The sequence below is a fragment of the Engystomops pustulosus genome, chromosome 7 (genome assembly GCF_040894005.1).
Source record: "Engystomops pustulosus chromosome 7, aEngPut4.maternal, whole genome shotgun sequence".
In the NCBI taxonomy this organism is placed as follows: Eukaryota; Metazoa; Chordata; class Amphibia; order Anura; family Leptodactylidae; genus Engystomops; species Engystomops pustulosus.
This window is the reverse complement of record NC_092417.1, coordinates 128,890,535-128,910,279: the sequence shown is the minus strand read 5'-3', so window position 1 is coordinate 128,910,279 and position 19,745 is coordinate 128,890,535. Positions and strand designations below refer to the sequence as shown.

Below are 19,745 nucleotides of genomic sequence, written 5' to 3'. Positions count from 1 at the left end.
CACCCCCTTTCCCAAGAACTTATACAAATATAAATAAACAGTCAAAATCATAAACACATTAGGTATCGCTATGTCCGAAAATGCCCGATCAAAAGCGGTTTTTCGCTGCGTTTAACCCTGTAACGGAAAATAGCTCCCAAAGGCGAAAATTGCCATTTTAAAATTATAAAAACTGATCAAAAGGTCGTAAAAATGGTAGCATTGAAAACGTCATCAAACGTTGCAGAAAATGACACCACCTCAGCACGGTACACCAAAGTATAAAAAAAGTTATTAGCGCCAGAAGATGGCAAAAATATATATATTTTTTTTTTTAACAGGGGTTTTAATTTTTGTAAATGTATGAAAACATTATAAAACCTATACAATTTGGTATTCCTGTGATTGCACCGACCCAAAGAATAAAGTAGACATGTAATTTGGGGTGTACATTGCAATCTGTAAAGTCCAAGCCCACAAGAAAATGGCACAAATGCGTTTTCACTGCATTTGGAATTTTTTTTTTCCCACTTCCCAGTACACAGCATGGAATATTAAATACCACCATTTTGAAGTGTACATTTTGAAGCAGAAAATGTTTCTACTAATCAGCATCACAGGTGTCTACAATCTTGTAGTCAGATGTCGGTCTCTATAGAAGGCTACAGCTACTCACTGTGCTGTTTGGTGTACCACATTCAACATGGACCAGAAGAAGTGAAGGAAAAAGTCTCAAGACAAAAATTATAAAGGTCACAACAACCCCCATTTTTCACCATGCACATGTTTCAAAAGCCCATAGCATGATAATTGCATAGTTGCTTTTGTCATGTTTGTGAGTAGTACAAGTTCTTCATAAGCATAAAGTGTGTTTTACCAGGGTCCCTGTCAAGCTCCAAGGGGCAGGAGCTACATGATCTTCTCCCCAGCAAACACTCTTCAGTCCCTTCGGCTGATGTGCCAGATAGGTAGAAGGTGTCCCTTCCCCATTCCAACTGCAGCCCATCCATGAAGTCAAAGGGAGGGACTGAAGCGTGTTGGCTGGGGAAAAGTTCAAGGAGCAGATGGCGATTTTTAAATTCCTGCCCCCATATGATTATGGGGAAACTATGCTACTCACAAACATGACAAAAGCAACTATGCAATTGTTATGTAATGGACTTCTGTAACATGTGTATAATAAAAAAAATGGGGGTTATGGTGAAAGGCTCCCTTTAACCCCTTAAGGACGCAGCCTGTTTGTAGGTTAAGGCTCGGTCCTTTTTTCAGAAATTTGACCAGTGTCTCTTCCTGTGGTAGTAACTTTTCAACGCTTTAAGATATCCTTGCGATTTTGAGATTGTTTTCTTGTGAGACATTGTAGTTTATGTTAGTAGTATCATTTCGGTGATCCGTTCCTTTTTGGGGGGGTAAAAATTCACAAATTTAGGAAAAATTTGAAAAAAATTACAATTTTCAAAGTTTCAAATGTTATACTTTTTAGACAAAATGTCACACCACAATTTTTTTGGGGTAGAAACCTTTTGCCATTGGTCTTCTTTTTATTTCCATTATTTGTTTTACGTTCCCATTTTTTTTTACGGATGTGAGAAGGTTTCAAGTGTTAGTAGCAAATTCTCAGATTTTTTTAAAATTTGAAAAATGTAAAATTTGTGGTGATCAATGCAGTTTGGAAGTGCTCTATAAAGGCTTTTGTACTATATACCCCCACAAGTAACACCATTTTATGAACCTAACATCTCAACCTATTCAAATCAGCATTTAGGAAGTCTGTTAACCCTTTTATTATTTTTCCAGAAGCAAACAAAAATGGATTTGAAATTCTGAAATTTCAATTTTTGATTACGATTTTTCTCATTTAGCCCTAAAATGGACACATTCATTAGAAATTTGAGGTAAATATACATCCCAAAATTATTGCCCTGCTTCCTCCGAGTACGGCAATACCAGACATGTGGATTTCAAGTGCTCCTTTGTCGCACAGCGATGTCCAGAACAGAGTTCGTACTATTGCGTTTTTGGAAGGCCAATTTGGCTGCAAATGTTTTGTGGTGCCACAGTGTACTTGAAGAGCCCCTGAAGTAACAGTATAATAGAAAACCCCCAAAGATGTCACCATTTTGGAAACTAGACCCCTCAAAGAATTCATCTGGGGTTGTGGTGAGCATTTTAACTCCCAACACGCTGGTCAAAATCTAATGCAAAGTAAATGGTGCAGAGTAAAAAATGCGTTTTTATTGCAAAAATGTCAGTTTAGTGCCTAATATATTGTGCCCAACCCATGGCACTTTAGACAAACACCCCAAAAATCATAATGCGGGTTGTCCCGAGTACAGCAATATCACACATGTGCCAATAATTGACAGGTTGGGCACACGGTAGGCCTGAGACGGAAAGGAGTGAAATTTAGCTTTTCCAGCTCCTTTTTCACACGTTTGGATTTGGAGTGCCATGTCATGTTGGCAGGGCCCGTGAGGTACCAGTGCAATAGAAACCCCCGATAATTTATACCATTTTGGAAAATAGACCCCTCAAAGAATTCATCCGGGGTTGTGGTGAGAATTTTAACCCCCAACATGCAGGTCAAAATTGAATGCAAAGTAAATGGTGCATAGTAAAAATTGCGTTTTTATCGCAAAAATGTCAGTTTAGTGCCTAATATATTGTGCCCAACCCATAGCAATTTAGACAAACACCCCAAAAATCATTCTGCGGGTTGTCCCGAGTACGGCAATATCACACATGTGCCAATAATTGACAGGCTGGGCATACAGTAGGCCTGAGAAGGAAAGGAGTGAAATTTTGATTTTTCGCCTCCTTTTTCACACGTTTGGATTTGGAGTGCCATGTCATGTTGGAAAGGTCCGTGAGGTACCAGTGCAATAGAAACCCCCGATAATTTATACCATTTTGGAAACTAGACCCCTCAAAGAATTCATCTGGGGTTGTGGTGAGAATTTTAACCCCAAACAAGCAGGTCAAAATTGAATGCACAGTAAATGGTGCATAGTAAAAATTGCATTTTTATTGCAAAAATGTCAGTTTAGTGCCTAATATATTGTGCCCAACCTATAGCAATTTAGACAAACACCCCAAAAATCATTCTGCGGGTTGTCCCGAGTACGGCAATATCACACATGTGCCAATAATTAGCAGGCTGGGCACACGGCAGGCCTGAGAAGGAATGGAATAAGATTTTGCTTTTGGAGCACCCTTTTCACTAGACTGATGTTGGGGTGCCCCTGAGGTACCAGTGCAATAGGAACCCCCGACTAGTGACCCCGTTTTTGGAAATGGCACACCTCAAAGAATTTATCTGGGGTTGTATGAGCATTTTAACCCCTGAAATGCTGGCCCAAATGTCATACAAAGTGAATGGGTCAATGTAGAAATAGCATTGTTTTCTCAAATGTGCCATTGTAGTGACAAATGAAAACAGCCCAACTCATGCCACTATGGATAAACACCCCAAAAATCTTTCTGCGGGTGATTACGGGTATGGCAATACCCCATGTGTGGCAATAGTCTACAGGCTGGGGACACAGCCAGGCTGAGAAGAGACCAGCAACATTTAGCTTTTGGAGCACCCTTTTCACTAGAATGTTATTGGGGTGCCCCTGAGGTACCAGTGCAATAGAATCCCCCGAGTATTGACCCCGTTTATGGAAAGGGCACACCTCAAAGAATTGATCTAGGGTTGTATGAGCATTTTAACCCCTGAGATGCTGGCCCAAATGTAACACAAAGTGAATGGTTCAGTGTAGAAATAGCATTGTTTTCTTAAATGTGCCATTGTAGTGACAAATGAAAACAGCCCAACTCATGCCACTGTGGATAAACACCCCAAAAATCATTCTGCGGGTGATTACGGGTATGGCAATACCCCATGTATGGCAATAGGCTACAAGGTGGAGACACGGCAGAGCTCGGAATAGAATGGTATTTGGAGCACAGACATTTAATTTTTTTTTTACATCAAAAAACATTTGTAGATGCCCTTAGGGATCAGTACAGTAGAAACCCCTAAAAGCTGACCCTATTTACAAACTACACCCCTCCATGAATAAATCTAGGGGTGTAGTGAGCATTTTAACCCCACAGGTGGACCCCAAGGATGATGCATAATGGATAGTGCATAGTACAAATTATCCATTATGTCATCTTGTGCCCAGCTCCTGCCACGGGAGACAAAAACCCCAAAAATCATCATGTGGGTTCTCCCGGGTACGGCAATACCCCATATGTGGCAATAATCTACAGGCTGGGCACACGGAAGAGCTCAGCAGGGAAGGTGCGGCATGCGGCATGATGTATAAGCTGTGTGAGCTGTGTGCATCAGGGTACAATTATACATCCAGGGACGTGTGATATATCCTAAAACACTCCTTCATGCATAACCCTGGTTTGTCGGGGCATGTGTCACACTGATATATGGTTTCCTTCCTTATGCCCCTTTTTGAGCACACCCTGCACCTTTTTTGATTCCTTCCCTTGCTGGCTGTTTGGGGAACTTCTCCTGGAAAGTGCTGCCCTGGTACAATCCGTGATGTGGCCTCGCTTCCAGACGTGCTAGCACTCTCCCCTTCCTGGTCTCTAAAAATCAGCTTCTTGACTACCACCTCTTGAAATTCCAGGAAAGTTCCCCTCTGGCCGGCATATCGATGCAGCACAAAAGCATTATACAATGCCATCTGCATGATGTGCACGGCCAGCTTCTTGTACCACACCCTCGACTTCCGCATGGCATTGTACGGCTGAAGCACCTGGTCAGACAAATCCACCCCTCCCATGTACTTATTATAATCCAAAATACAGTCCGGCTTGGGGGCTTCTGCACTGGTACCTCGTACATGGGCAGGGGTGATGCTGTGCCCATGTATTGTTGTTAGTACAAGGACATCCCTCTTGTCCTTGTACCTAACACACAATACTGAGTCGCTGCATAGTGCTCGGCTCTCATGCCTTCTGAGCTTTTCCCCTAGCAGCGACTTAGGGAGACCTCTCTGATTTTTCCTAACAGTGCCACATGCCTCCACCACACGCCTTCTCCTCCACCACACGCCTTCTCCTCCACCACACGCCTTCTCCTCCACTAAACTCCTACTCCACACACTTCGCACTTAAAAGTGCGGTTTGGGGGGAAAGGGAATACAGATGATGGGGGGGATAGTACAGGGAAGTGGGATTACACTGGGAGGGGATGGAGGATGGGTGTAGTAGTTTTTTTTTTCACTTTTACAGGACAGATCCTAAAACCCTCTGCTCTCCAACACTACCAAACGCAGAATGGCGGCGTTGGAGAGCATGGAGGGTGTTGGGTCTGCCCTCCACAGTCACTGATCGCAATCTTGCGACGGGATGACCGAATTTGAACATGCCGCGGCGCTGGCGGATATATCCGCCATCGAGTGCTAACTCACTGCGCTCGATGGCGGATATATCCGCCGCGGAGCGTGAAGGGGTTAAAGGTAATGGTTATAAAGACGTTCTCCAAGCAGCTTGATGTTTCTGTGACTACGCATATTAGCAGCTATTATAAAGGGCATTTTACTTTGAATGGGGGGGCATTTACAGCATGTTATTCTAATAAGCATCATTTGTGTATTACTGGAGGACTTTCTGTGTAGCTCTATTACAGTTTCTGAGGCAGTTTTCAAGGTAGCAGTAAGATAACACTATAAAGAGACCAATATGCAGGATATAACATGCCTGTGTAGTAAACACCACAGGTGTCGATTTTGGTAAGGGACGCTATCTACAAGGTTGTACATTAAAGTTTAAATACAAATGCATTGACCCTGGCAATGTTCAGATAAAATATTTCTTTTTTTTATGTCCAAGTGCATGCATAGTCTGAAAAATACAAAGAAATTATCCATCTATTAGTATACCGCAGGAGGCAACACTTGACCCACTTTGGCCAGCTCATGGTTTCCTCAGACCACAATATGTCACATAACGTGGTCCAAAATGGCCACAAAATGGACATAACAGGTCCTGTAACCTCCTGTCACCTTCTGGTCAGAAGCAGTTTCTGAAGAACAGAAGTACCGGCACAACAGATACGTTTTGCGCTGAGCCCTCTCCATAGCTGGTAAGTCTTTGATCGCCGCCGGCAAAGCTGCTGGCGGCTTCAAAAGGATTGCGGCGCATGGGCGCCGCCATCTTTTCGAGGATCGCCGCTTCTCCGTGATGCCATCACATGGAGGGGCGATCCGTCGCCATGGTAACCTCGGGTCTCACGAAGACCCGAGGCTACTTCGGGTTAACCCATGCATTACAATGTGCTATCAGCACATTGTAATGTATGAGTAGTAAAATACACATATACTGCCATACTGTAGTATGGCAGTATATGATAGGATCGTGCAGACACCCTAGGGTTAAAGTACCCTAGGGAGTCTGAAAAATACTAAAAATAAAAAGTTAAAAAAAAAAAATTATAATAAAAAACCCTAAAAACTCAAATCACCCCCCTTTCCATAGAACTGATATAAATATAAATAAACAGTAAAAATCATAAACACATTAGGTATCGCCGCGTCCGAAAATGCCCGATCAAAATATGATAACAGTTTTTCACTGCGTTTAATCCCGTAACGGAAAATCGCCCCCAAAGTCGAAAATGGCACTTTTGTCATTTAAAAATATTTAAAAAAATTCTATAACAAGTGATCACAAGGTCGAACAGTCCTAAAATTGATAACATTGTAAATGTCATCAAAATCCGCAAAAAACGACACCACCCACAGCTCTGTAAACCAAAGTATAAAAAAGTTATTAGCGCCAGAAGATGGCAAAATGCCCCCAAAAATTTTTGTACAGGAGGTTTTAAACTTGAAAACTTTATAAAACCTATATAAATTTGGTATCCCCGTAATCGCACAAACCCAAAGAATAAAGTAGACATGTCATTTGGGGCGTACAGTGAAATCCGTAATATCCAAGCCCACAAGAAGACGGCACAAATGAGTTTTTTAACCAATTTCACTGCATTTGGAATTTTTTTCCCGCTTCCTAGTACACGGCATGGAATATTCAATACCATCTCTATGAAGTGCAATTTGTTACGCAGAAAATAAGCCGTCACACAGCTCTGTACATGGAAAAATAAAAAAAGTTATGGATTTTTGATCATGGGGAGTAAAAAATGAAAATGAAAAAACAAAAAAGGGCCAGATCCTGAAAGGGTTAACCTGATATGTGATATCCTACTGATAGGTTCCTTTTAAAATACATTTGAAGTGAAGTTTTACAGTCACAAAATATTGCAGCCTTTCAGTAGGATCGATTATTTATGAGAGGTGGAAAGGTACGTGACACCTGGCACAACAGCTGATCAGAGGAGAGCAGCTTCATGCAGCTTTACTACACACCGGGCAGAGACAGAATTTAAACAGCACTGCCCATTGTGTAGAGGTAGATAAGGGCAGCTGCAGGGGTCACATCCTCGTTACTAATCTATACTACAGATAGGCTGATAATATTCTGCAACTAGAAAACTCCATTAAACTTTACTTCAAAATGTACCGTATTTTAAGGTTTTGGCAGAGCATGTCGGATATATGCATAATTTTTTTTTTTTTTTTTTTTTTTTTACAGATACCTTTATATCTTGATACATGTAGATTTGTGAACTCGCATACATATATTTATAACCCGCATAAACATACAGTTATACACCGCTACAAATACATGTTATACTTATACACACATTTACTCAAATATATACATTATGTGTGTATAATAATATACATTATAATATCAGTTGTATACATGTAAACTCATATATACACACATATATGCATTATACACACAGTATACACTCTTATATGCGCGTTATACACTCACATATGCACCATGCACAAAAAATATAAACTCATATATATACATTAAAAAACTCCTTAAACGCACATTATACCCTTATTACACACTCATTTACATTATGCACTCATTACAGACACATACACAACCTACACTGATTTACATACATCATACACACATTTATATATCCTTCATACTTACACTACTATTCCTTGGAAGCAGCGCCCAGTGATCTCCTCACAGGCATGGAGACATTTACATCCCAGGAAGGGGGTCAGAAGGCCACATGGATATAAATGCAGCCGGTGACAGGACAGGATGTTATCTGTAGTGTCTCCTGCCTCTCCTCTGACCCTCCCCCTCCCAACATTACACAGTTCTATAGTATGAAAGATGTGCTGTGCAGATAGGTGCTACTGCACAGCACTTTCTCCATTCTATATAGTGGCAGGTCAGTCTGGCAGAGCCCGTAGCAGCTGCCATGCCTGCTACCACAGTAGTTACGCCACTGGCCCTAATTGCAGGCTCCTTTGATTGCAACACTGCATTTGTAAGAACTGCACAAAGCTTTGAGTTTTTTGATCCTCTTAACTTTATTCACTTTGATTATGATGCATAGCAAGGGTGTCAAATACAAAATTGTTGTGGATTTGGGCTTAGGCCTCATTCTTTGTAACATACATCCTTTATATATTTCGCATGAAAGCACACAGAATTGTGCTTCATGACAATTGTTTAGCACTGTAGGATTGGTTGAATTTGATGGACCTACATTTCAACCATATCTACTGTGAAAATATGCTCACGAGCATGAAACATTAATATACACTCAATAATACACTCAATGCGACACAATAATAGGTGCTAACTCTTGTGTGCATGTTTTGCAATTTACCATTGATAAATAAAAATTGATTGGGCTAGCAATAATAAAAACAAACAGTCTTAATCATAATAAAAAATGGCTTAAAATATTTTTTTTTTTAAAAACCCTTTGCTAGGCCCATTTCAAAAACAACATTTTGCAGCAGTTATGTATGGAATTTTTAGGTATATCTAAGAGTTTGTTATGTTACAACCCCTGCAGCCCTCTCCCTTGGCAAAAAAAGTCTCTGTAGAACCAATGAGTCCAAGTAAACACATGACCACTAGAGTATATCACTAGCCTATGTGGGTTTTATACACGGGTCCGATAGTAAGAGAATCTCCTTATGGAGACTTTGCCAATTAAGGTGCCTAGCAGATGAGTAGAGATTTACAGCCATTGATGCTCCACTGAGTGATTATGCAAATATATTTTCCAGGATGGGATAAAGAAAACATTGAGTCCACGCTACCTTGTAAGGCAGTCCTTTAACAAAAAGCATGACTTTCAGGAACCCTAATCCCACATCATGAGTTTTATACAGTATACCATTGATCCTGGTGATTGGCTGCAGTGCCGACTTGTGTATACTTCAGTTCTCTGCGCTACAGAGAGAACTGGAAGCAACACCACAAAGGAGGAGTAAGGAAAATTGTGTTCTGGCTGAAGGCAGATGTCAGGCATGTTGAAGTCTGTTTCTCCTCGAGGGAGATATGCCACTGCCAGAGGTGTCTAAAAGGTAATATTTCTCTTTCCCAGAACACATGCAACTACCTTACATACTACAACCAGTCAGTGAGTCGCAAAACATGTCATGTTGTGTTTTACAGATTAAACACACTACTGGAAACAGAGACCCTTCTCCCTGCTTTAAATACCAATAAGAAAACCTGATTCCAATATGAATCCTATCACCAAAACAACAACAATAGTATATACTCGTATATACTCATGTATAAGCAGAGTTTCTCAGCACAAAAAAATGTGCTGAAAACGTCCCCTTGGCTTATACACGAGTCAATATACATGAGTCAAGAGTAAAAAAAATACTTAAAAAATAATAAACTTATATACTCACCCTCCGGTGGCCCCGATGTACAGCGCTGCTCCCCCGATGTCCGTGCCGCTTGTCTTCAGGCTTCTGCGCCCGTCTTCTTTCTTCTGCTGGGCGCCGCCATGTTTTTATACCAGGTGGCGCCTAGTATGACGTCAGCAGCGGCGCGTCACACTAGGCGCCGGCCGGCGGAATCCTGAAGACAAGCGGCGCGGACATCGGGGGAGCAGCACTGCACATCAGGGCCCCCAGAGGGTGAGTATATAAGATTTTGTTTTTTTATTGCTGGGGGCAAGCTGTATACCACTGGGGGCAAGCTGTATACTATAGGGGGCTGGTTGGCTATATACTGGGGGGGGGGGGTCTGTGACCAATGCGTTTCCCACCCTCGGCTTATACTCGAGTCAATAGTTTTCCCCAGTTTTTGATGGTAAAATTAGGGGTCTTGGCTTACACTCGGGTCGGCTTATACAGTACATATATAGGTAAATAGGACAAGAGTCAACCAATAGTCACAGATCAAAACTATGACACCACTTGCAATAAAATAATATTATCAATCTTTATTAACACAATTTATAGCAATCAAGACAAATAATTAAAAACTAGATTAAAAATTCCACAAAGACACAAAGAAATGTGGTGGTGGTCCAAAGTAAATCAATGTATATACATCTCCAATATAGTGTCCTAATCGACATGACCAAAATTATGCAAATTCATATTACCCTACCTGGGCATGAGACAGAAGTCCGGGACCGCCATCGGGACACGTGCATGCGCCGAAGCAATGCGCAGTTGCTGGCCATGTCAGGTAAGGGCAGTAGTATGGGCAAATTGTATACTGCTGTAGGTAAGTGGAGTGGACCAAATACCACATGCAGTCTAAAGTATCACTACAGACATTAATTGGTATATAGCTGTAAAAGATATATAATAATGTTACCTGTCCAAATATGCTAGATTATTTTTTGCTTGGATATTATTTTGTGACCATATATGCATTGTGCATGGAAATTGTATAAAGACAAATTACCTAATTATTATCTAATCCCCCAAAAAATACAATAATTAGAAATAACCCCAAAGTATAAAAATTTAAATTATGGTGAAATTACACGAAATGTGTACATATAGCTAACATCTATCCATTCAATAGTTCTGCACATAAAAGTGTTGCATAAAGTGCTAAATATGGTACAAAGTGATAAGTGCTACGTGCTAATGTGTTAATTCTAATGTACAATGCTAAAAAATGGAGTGGATGAGTTTAAAAATATTTATAAAAGTGCTATGTGCCGATGTGTTAATTCTGATGTGCAATTTTTAGAGGTAGAATGGATGAAATGAATTTCTTAAATTTACTGTACATAAAGTGCTAAGTATACTAAAAATTATCAGAGATATGTGTATTAAAAGTGCTATGTGTGTGTTAAAGTGCTATATAGGACAAGTGGTGACAAAACTATATAACCTGTAAAGGTGTGCCATTAAGCATGTGTACCCAGTACCGATGAGCCAGATTAGTTAGGGTAACAAAATGTATAACTTATAATCCAATTGTCACAGAGACCAAAAAAAAAAAATTTGGCTGGGGTTACAATTATAAAATATACAGTTCCAATTTACATACAAATTCAACTTAAGAACAAACCTACAGACCCCATCTTGCCTGTATACAGTTTTTACTCTCCTATTTGAACGTTTCAGTGTGCTTTCTGGCCAAGCCCCGCTAGAGTTCATAAGGCAATGCTAGTGCTGGGGGACGGGCCTCGTCCCATTCGCATAACACTGTGGGCTGATTACCGCTGACATGCATTTTCCCGGAAACTAATATGCGATCAGGCCAAGGCTTGCTGCCCCATGCTCTAGAGTTGCGTGTTGTACGTGATGCTAGCGGAATGTGTGACTGCGGCCTTGCAGGGGAAATGACAAGTGCATTTTAACTGCCAAAAAGCACACTGAAACGTTCAGAAAGGAGAATCAGGTTTTTGCATTATTTACAATGCAAAACACCAGGTGCTTGTTAACCCCATTTTGTAGCTTAACACCTCATGCCGCGAAGGGTGTACACGAGCTGAGCTCTCTCCATACACAGCGGGGGACGGCTGTATAAGACAACTGACGCCCGCCTGTTAATACCGCGGTCGGTGCTGGTACCGTTCGTGGCCGTTAACCTCTTAAGTGCCGCAGTTGTACTCGACCGCGGCACCTAACTTACCTTACATGGGCTCAGTCATCTTGGATGGCTGATCACGCCCCCTGTGACATCATCGGAGGGTGTCGATCAGTTGGCATGGCAGCCTACAGTCTCATTGAGACTCAGAGATCACTGCACATGGCAAGCCTATAATAGCCAGCAGATGGCAGGCTAGTATAAATAATTGTAGTATTGCAGTATATAGTATTAGCAATCGAACCCTGCAGGGTTATATTACCCTGGAGGATCTGAAATAATGGTAAACAAAATATGAAAACATAGTAAAAAAAAAAAAAAAAAAAGTAAAAGTTTAAATCAACCCCCTTTCCCTAGATCACATATAAAAGCAAATAAACAGTAAGAATCATAAACATGTTTGGTATCATCGCGTCCCAAAATGTCCAATCAAAATATAATAACGATTTTTCACAACGTTTAACCCCGTGATGTAAAATAGCGCCCAACATGCCACAAAAAGGTTCCAAAAAGTGATCAAAAAAAGTTATGTGCATCAAAATGGTACCACTAAAAAGGACAACTCAACACGTAAAAAATAAGCCTTAAAACAGCTCTGTCAACCAAAAATTTTTAAAGTTACTTCTCTGAAAAGATGGCGATGCAAAAACAAATGAGATTTTCTTTATACTTGTTTTTTTTCCTGTAAAATTGTAAAATATATTTAAATAAATATATGAGGTAAATGAGGTATCACCGTAATCGTAGTGATCTATAGAATAAAAATATTACGGTATAGTATTTTTAGTGTACGGTGTACAACCCCCAAAATATGCAAAAACAAGAAACCCAAAATTGACAATTTTCTTTTCCTCCATACATTAACCCCTTAAGGACGCAGGGTTTTTCGGCTCATTTCTCGCTCTTCAACTTCAAAAATCCATAACTTTTTCATTTTTACGTGTACAGACCTGTGTGAGGGCTTATTTTGTGCGTAACAAATTTTACTTTCCCGTAATGTTATTTATTTTAACATGCCGTGTACTGCGAAGCTGTAAAAAAATTCCAAATGTGGAAAAATTGAAAAAAAAACGCACGTCACGTTCTTGTGGGCTCAGTTTTTACGACTTTCACTCTTCGCTCCAAATAACACGCCTACTTTATTCTTTGGTTCGGTGAGATCGCGGTGATACCAAATTTATATAGATTTTAGTGTGTTTTAATACATTTTCAAAAATTAAACGAATGTGTACAAAAAAGAAAAAAATTTTTGCCATCTTCTGACGCTAATAACTTTCTCATACTTTGGCGCACGGAGATGTGTGAGGGGTCATTTTTTGCGAAATGAGGCAACGTTTTCATTGCTACCATTTTGAGGTCTGTGCGACATTTTGATCATTTTTTATGTTATGTAAAAAGGTGTAAAAGTCGCATTTCGGACATTTGGGCGCCATTTCCCGCCTCGGAGGTCACCGCCGCCCGTAACCGTTTTTATATTTTGATAGATCGGGCATTTTGGGACGCGGCGATACCTACTGTGTCTGTGATTTTGTAATGGATATGCAGAAGCCATGTATCCTCGGGTCAAACGAAGACCTGAGGCTACCATGGCAGCCGATCGCCGCCACCCGCCCCCCCCCCGATGACGATCGTAACAAAGATGGCGGCGCCCGCGTCTTTTAAATGCCACCGGCGACTTTGCCGGCGGCAACGGAGGGGTTAATAGCCGCGATCGGTGCAAGCACCGCCGCGGTTATTAGCGGTGGGGGTTTTCTGCAATATGCAAAAACCCCCACCTTTGTATGAAGAGGACTCAGCCCGTGAGCCCTCTTCATACATCCCTTATACCTCTGTGCCGTAGAGCTACGGCGCAGAGCGTTAAGGGGTTAAAGAGTTAATAAAATCTCATCAAAAAGCTACAGACCCACTAAAATGAAGTATTTGTAAAGTGCATCTCATGTTGCAAAAAATAAGCCCTTATATGTCCAAATTGCCAAAAAAAATAAAGATTGTATAGCCATTATAAAGTGACAATGCATAATCTGCTGTGACTGGCGCAGCTTCCCTTCAATGCCCTGGTGTGTGCCCATACAGCAGGTGACCACCACATATGGGGTATTGTTATACACGGGAGGGATTGAGTATCAAATTTTGTGTAGCGTTTTGGTATTTTATCCACTAGGAATTTGTACATTTTATGAAAAACACATTCATTTAGCCAAAAAAATTTAATTTCGATATTGCATCCAATTTTGTTTTAACCCCTGTAAACCAATTAAAGGGTTAACAAACTTCATAAAAGTTGTTTTACGTATGTTGAGGGGTGTAGTTTCTACAATGGAGTAATTTATGGGGTTTTACTTTTATTTAGGCCTTTCAAAGTGACTTCAATCCTGAGTAGGGCCCTCAATAGCAGGATTTTGCTTTTTTTATGAAAATTCGCACCTAACGTTCAAAGCCCCATAACATCCTACAAAAATGATAGTATGTATAAAAAACCATGGAGGTATAAAGTAGACATTCAGTGAATGTTAGTTATTACGTTTTTTGGTGTTATGTCTCCTGTGGAAAAAGTAGAACATTTTGAATTTCGAAAATTGAGGATTTTTACTAAATTTTCACCAAACATCTGATTTTCTCATAAATAAATGCAAAACATACCACTAAAATTTTTTTAACTAACATGAAGTACAATGTGTCACGAGAAAACAATTTCAAAATCACTTGGATATGTTAAAGCGTTCTAAAGTTATAACCACTTATAGTGACACAGGGCAGATTTGAAAAAATGGGCCGTGTCAGGAAGGTGAAAAGTGGCTTGGGTGTTAAGGGGTTAAAAAGCAAAAACGAAAAAGGCCCACATCCTTAAGGGGCCAAGGCTCAGCCCCATTTTTTGTATTCTGACTTGCGTCACTTTATACGGTTATAACTTTTGAACACTTACTTTTCAAAACAATTCAGAGAATTTGTACTTCATTTTAGTGGTAAATGTTAGCTGATATGCATCATTTACAAAAAGAAGAAAAAATGATGAATTTTTTTAAAAATGTTTTTTGTTATTCAAAATCATCAAGCTTTCAGGCAGATAGATTAACCACCTAAATAAAGGTCGTCACCTCCTAGGGCAGTGATGGCAAACCTTTTAGAGACCAAGTGCCCAAACTACAACAAAGACCCACTTATTTATCGCAAAGTGCCAACACAGAAATTTTATTTGTGATTTATACTCCCTTTTTTGTCACAGTTTTCATTGATACCAGCACTCAGAGGACACCAATAAAGTAGGAGATAGTCCCAGGTACAGCTGATACATTAAAATAGCTCTGTGCACAGCAAGTCCTGGGCTGTCTGGGACTGCAGGAAGATACCTGGAGTCATCTCTGGTGATGGCCTGAGTGCCCACTGAAAGGGCTCCGAGTGCCACCTCTGGCACCAGTGCCATAGGTTAGCCATCACTGTCCTAGGGCATCATCTTCTAAAGAATAGATGTATACTTACGTACAATTACTAATACAGTGATTCACAAGCAACTGGAATGTCGGATTTTTCTTTTTTTCCTTGTTATTTTCTTGCATTTGAGAAATGTACACCCATTTACACCATAACGATGATATATTGTGTGTAGAAGATGTATTTAAAATCAAATAAAATGTGTTACAAAAAAAAAAAAAAACACCTAAATAAGTTGCTGAATAACATTTCCCATATGTCTACTTTACATTTTCATAACTTTTGAAATGTCTGGATAATTTATTTTGATTTCACGCCGCTTACAAATATTGGTTTTCCGTGTTTTCATGAATTGACTATTTTGGGGATAAATACCGTTTTGAATGAAACTTTAAATATTTTACATTTTAAAAACCTGTATGTATCAACCCATTTTCAAATTTACATCCCTCAATCTATCAGAAACAACTTTTAGGAAGATTGTTAGCCCCCTAAGCTCTTCGTAGTAATTCACTAAAAATGGAGCTGGAATTTAGAATGGTTACATTCCGTCAGTTATACATTTATTTAGCCAAAAAATTTACACCATTTTCAAAAAATATAAAGAGAAAACTCATCTTACAATTTGTTATGCGATTTCTCCCGAGTGCATCAATTATGTACTGGATTTTTTACTTTTTTTTTTTTTATATTCACCGTATAGCCTAATAATCATGTTATTTTTATTCTATGGGTCGATACGATTACAGGGATACCGTACTTTAACATGTTTGACTAAATTTGCCAAATAAAAACATAATGTGGGGAAAAATCTATCATATTTGGATCGCCGTCTTCTGAGTGGCATAACATTTTTTTTTTTTTTTAAATCGCTTTATTGGCACAGAAATGAAACGGTGCAACATCACAACACAAGGAGCATTAGCTGAGGTACATCAGATATAACAACAGTTATCTTTACACAATCATTTGTCATGTGTGATAACATCTGTACAAAAACAGTGATCCAGTAAACCCCTCCTCAACCAATACATAGAACAGTAACCAACCTGGTCGAGAGGTGTCAAGAGAGAAATGGAGTTAAAGAAAAGGTAGTAACAATGGTTAGGCAACGAGGTAACCTACCACCCTACTTCTGGAGAATAAGGAATCCCTCCTGTCGACAGTGCACAGAGGAGTGCAGGAAGGGTGCCCAACTGTATTATGTAAAATTATAGTAATATAACCTCCATGGAGTATTGTACTCACTGAATAGCGACAAGAGACTCTCTCAGACTGCGAACATTAAAAAGGGTATCTGGGGAAGAGCACCAAGAGCCCCACACTCTTCGGAATTCGGCATAACATTTTTACTTTTTTGGTTACACAGCTTGTTTTTTGTGGGACATGTTGTACTTTGCAACAAAATTATTTTGGAGACCATATGTTTATTGGATAATTTTTTATTGCATTGTTTGTGGGATTTAAATAGGTAAAATCATAATTTTGCCAACTTTTTAACCTTTTTTTGGCATTCATTGTATATATGTGGGGTTTGTGTTACGATTTAGACTTTTTTGTGCATTATAGGTCTCTTTACATGTTTTGGGGCTTCTGGGCATTTTTATTGATTAATTTATTTTTTATTGAATAACTTTTTTTTTTTTTTTTTTTTACACCTTTTTATTACTTCCACCATGGGGCATGAACATGCAATCATCTGATTGCTTGTAAATGATATAATCCTGCAATACTGATGTATTGCACTGTATCAGCAGTGTCTGCCTATGCACATGCACAGGCTGACACTGTCCCTTCAAGATGACGTCAGAAACGCCATCTTAATGGCACTGCCTGTAGGTATCCCCCGGGTCCTGATCGGACCCCACTGCTGCCATAGTAATGATCAGCGCCCCTTGAAAATGGTGTTACCCAGGGATGTCAGTGGTAGATTATCACCGACACCCCGTGACTCCCGATGCCAGCTCGGCTCAGGTGGAGAGCCGAACTAGCACTGCACTGAGCGCTTATAGCGGGAGCCCACACAGTACTAGTACGGTGCTGAGCGGTAAAAGATTAATGATCACATGCGATTCTAAATACAATACAAGCACCACTTGTACCAATAGCCAAAATGTTAGTAACAGCCTGCATATTACATTAAACGTATTAATGCGTTTCCAACAAAGGACTTTTTCCATTTCTCCCCACCTTCAAAAAACAAACTTATTTTCATTTGTCCGTGTACAGAGTTCTATTAAGGCTTCCTTTTTGAGTAACAAATTGTACTTCCTAGTGATGGTATTTTATATTGCATGCCATATACAAAGAAGCTGGAAATAAATCCAAATCTGGAAATCTGGAGAAATTGACAAGAAAATGCATCTGCGCCATATTCTTGTGCAGTCTTTTTTGTGTGCTCCCAATGACACCTCTACTTAATTCTTTAGGCTGATGTCGTCACAGGGGGCACCGCCCAGATCAAAGATGGTGGCCCTTAACATGGGGCTATCACACGGTGCTTTCTTGGTGCGTTTTTAAACCCACTGAAAACACATGCGTTTATGTATGTTTACCATGTGTTTGGCTTGTTTTAATCTGTTTCTTAGTTTCTGCAAGTTTAAGAAGCTGTGAAAATGATAATACAGGATTCACACCAGCCAAACGCATGTGTTTTCAATGCCTTCTAAAACGCAACAAGAATGCAACGTGTGACAGCATCCAAAAATTAGCTTTACAGGCTGTTACAGCGTGCAATTCCTTAATCCCACTGTGTGCTGAAACTTACTCTGCTGCAGTGATATTACATCAGGCAGTGGGAGGGAAGAAGTGTAGTGAGAGCAGGGGGAGACAGTGTAACAGCCGTGAAGTTAGAGCAACAAGGGGATCCGGTAACACCCCTAGAGACATTTCAGTTTGTTAGCAAAAAATTTATTTCAGAAGGAATGAGGCCGTGTGAACACACCCTGAAAACTACCTAGGGTTTCAACAGGTGGGAAATTTTAAAAAACCAAATATATTCCGCTGCTCCAGCACCCTATTTCACCCAAGGCAGAAGTGCAGCTAGATTATATGATGGATTAGAAGGGTAAAAATATTTGATTTCCCCGCAGCCAGTAACCCCCTACCAACACAGATCACAAAAAAGAAGTTTGTCAATAAAGTACAAGATTTTATTAACAGGAAGTATTCATACACCCACTACATGAAGACCATCCGTGGCATGTGTAACCTTCAGATCAAGCACGGGCCATAAATAATGTGTGCGCTCATGGAAGGGAAATATTTCTACCATAACAAGTTGCTGTTACTTGAGGAACAGACAGAGACGCGGCTGTGCCCCGCAACTGTCCCGACGTCACCGCTCATTCCTCGCCTCCCCCGATCGCTTGTCACATAGACACCTGGTTGTGAAGCAGCATACAACACACCATGCACTCCATGTCAATGAGCGCCACTTGTCTATGGCTTCATGACAGCAACACGTTAAGCACAAGGACGGCGCTTGTAAGACGCTTCCTTTACAGCGATTTTCCTCGGCCCTCCGCTTCCTGCCGTGTCTGAAAACTCAAATAGTTCATGACGCCAGTCCATGCCCAGCCCACAGACTACAACCCTACCCACACGTCACTGGTAGATCTGCAGGCTCTATCAGCATAGCACCCCCTACCGGAAAATAAACTAATCGGACCCCCGCACAGGTTACTATTTACGGTTATAGCACAACACCTGCGCCCCCCCCCCCCTTCCCCCGTGACGTAGTTGCCTCGCACTATCCTTCTATCCATATTTATAAACACTTGGAGAGCATTTTACCTGCCGGTCCTAAAGGCTGTGTCGCCTCCTCTCCGAATAAGAGCCTGAAGTCCAACTCGTCAGAGCCACAATGTGTGGCACTCATCGGTGCCGGTAACCCGCTCTCAGCCTTTCGTCCACTCCTCGCTCCCGGTTTCCCGCCCTTTCCCGGTTTTTCGCTCTCCTTTCCAACCTCACACCAACTTTCTATGTGTCTTGCGTTCGGGGCCTCAGTAGCGGTTAGTTCCCCTTCTCGATAAGGACCCTGTGACGTCGGCTCGTCACGTGACACAGTGTCACATGGTACAGGATTCCGCGCTTGCTGCTGGTTGGTGCTTTAACCCCTTATCACCGACACTAGTTTTCAGCTCAATTACCAGACTCGATTTTTCAAATCTGCCCTGTCTCACGATATTTGGTTATAACTTCGGAACACTTTAACATATCCTGGTGATTTTGAGAAAGTTATAAAAAGTATCACGAGAAAACAAACATGAAGTACAATGTAAGTGATAAGTTTTGCGATTCGTTCTGAAAAAAAGTGAAAATTTGGCAAAAGTTTGTAAAAATTCTTCATTTTCCAAGTTTGAAATGTTCTGCTTTCCAGACAGGAAGTAAAACTACCCAAAAAGCTTGATAATTAA

At 40.5% G+C, this 19,745-nt stretch overlaps 1 protein-coding gene across 3 annotated transcripts in view; it reads right to left on the bottom strand.

Annotated features, from left to right (window-relative positions):
• NFATC3 (nuclear factor of activated T cells 3) overlaps window positions 1-19,432 on the bottom strand; it is a 141,194-nt gene extending 121,762 nt beyond the window's left edge. For 2 of the 3 annotated variants that reach the window (XM_072117784.1, XM_072117783.1), the window contains exon 1: window positions 19,123-19,416. Coding sequence is in view for 2 of the 3 variants with exons in the window: in XM_072117783.1 (XP_071973884.1) it covers window positions 19,123-19,207 (85 nt within the window). In the remaining variant the exon portion in view is untranslated. Of the gene's footprint in view, window positions 1-19,122 lie in introns of all 3 variants that reach the window. The other variant, XM_072117782.1, reaches the window with a different exon arrangement.
• Between the last annotated feature and the right edge of the window lie 313 nt (window positions 19,433-19,745).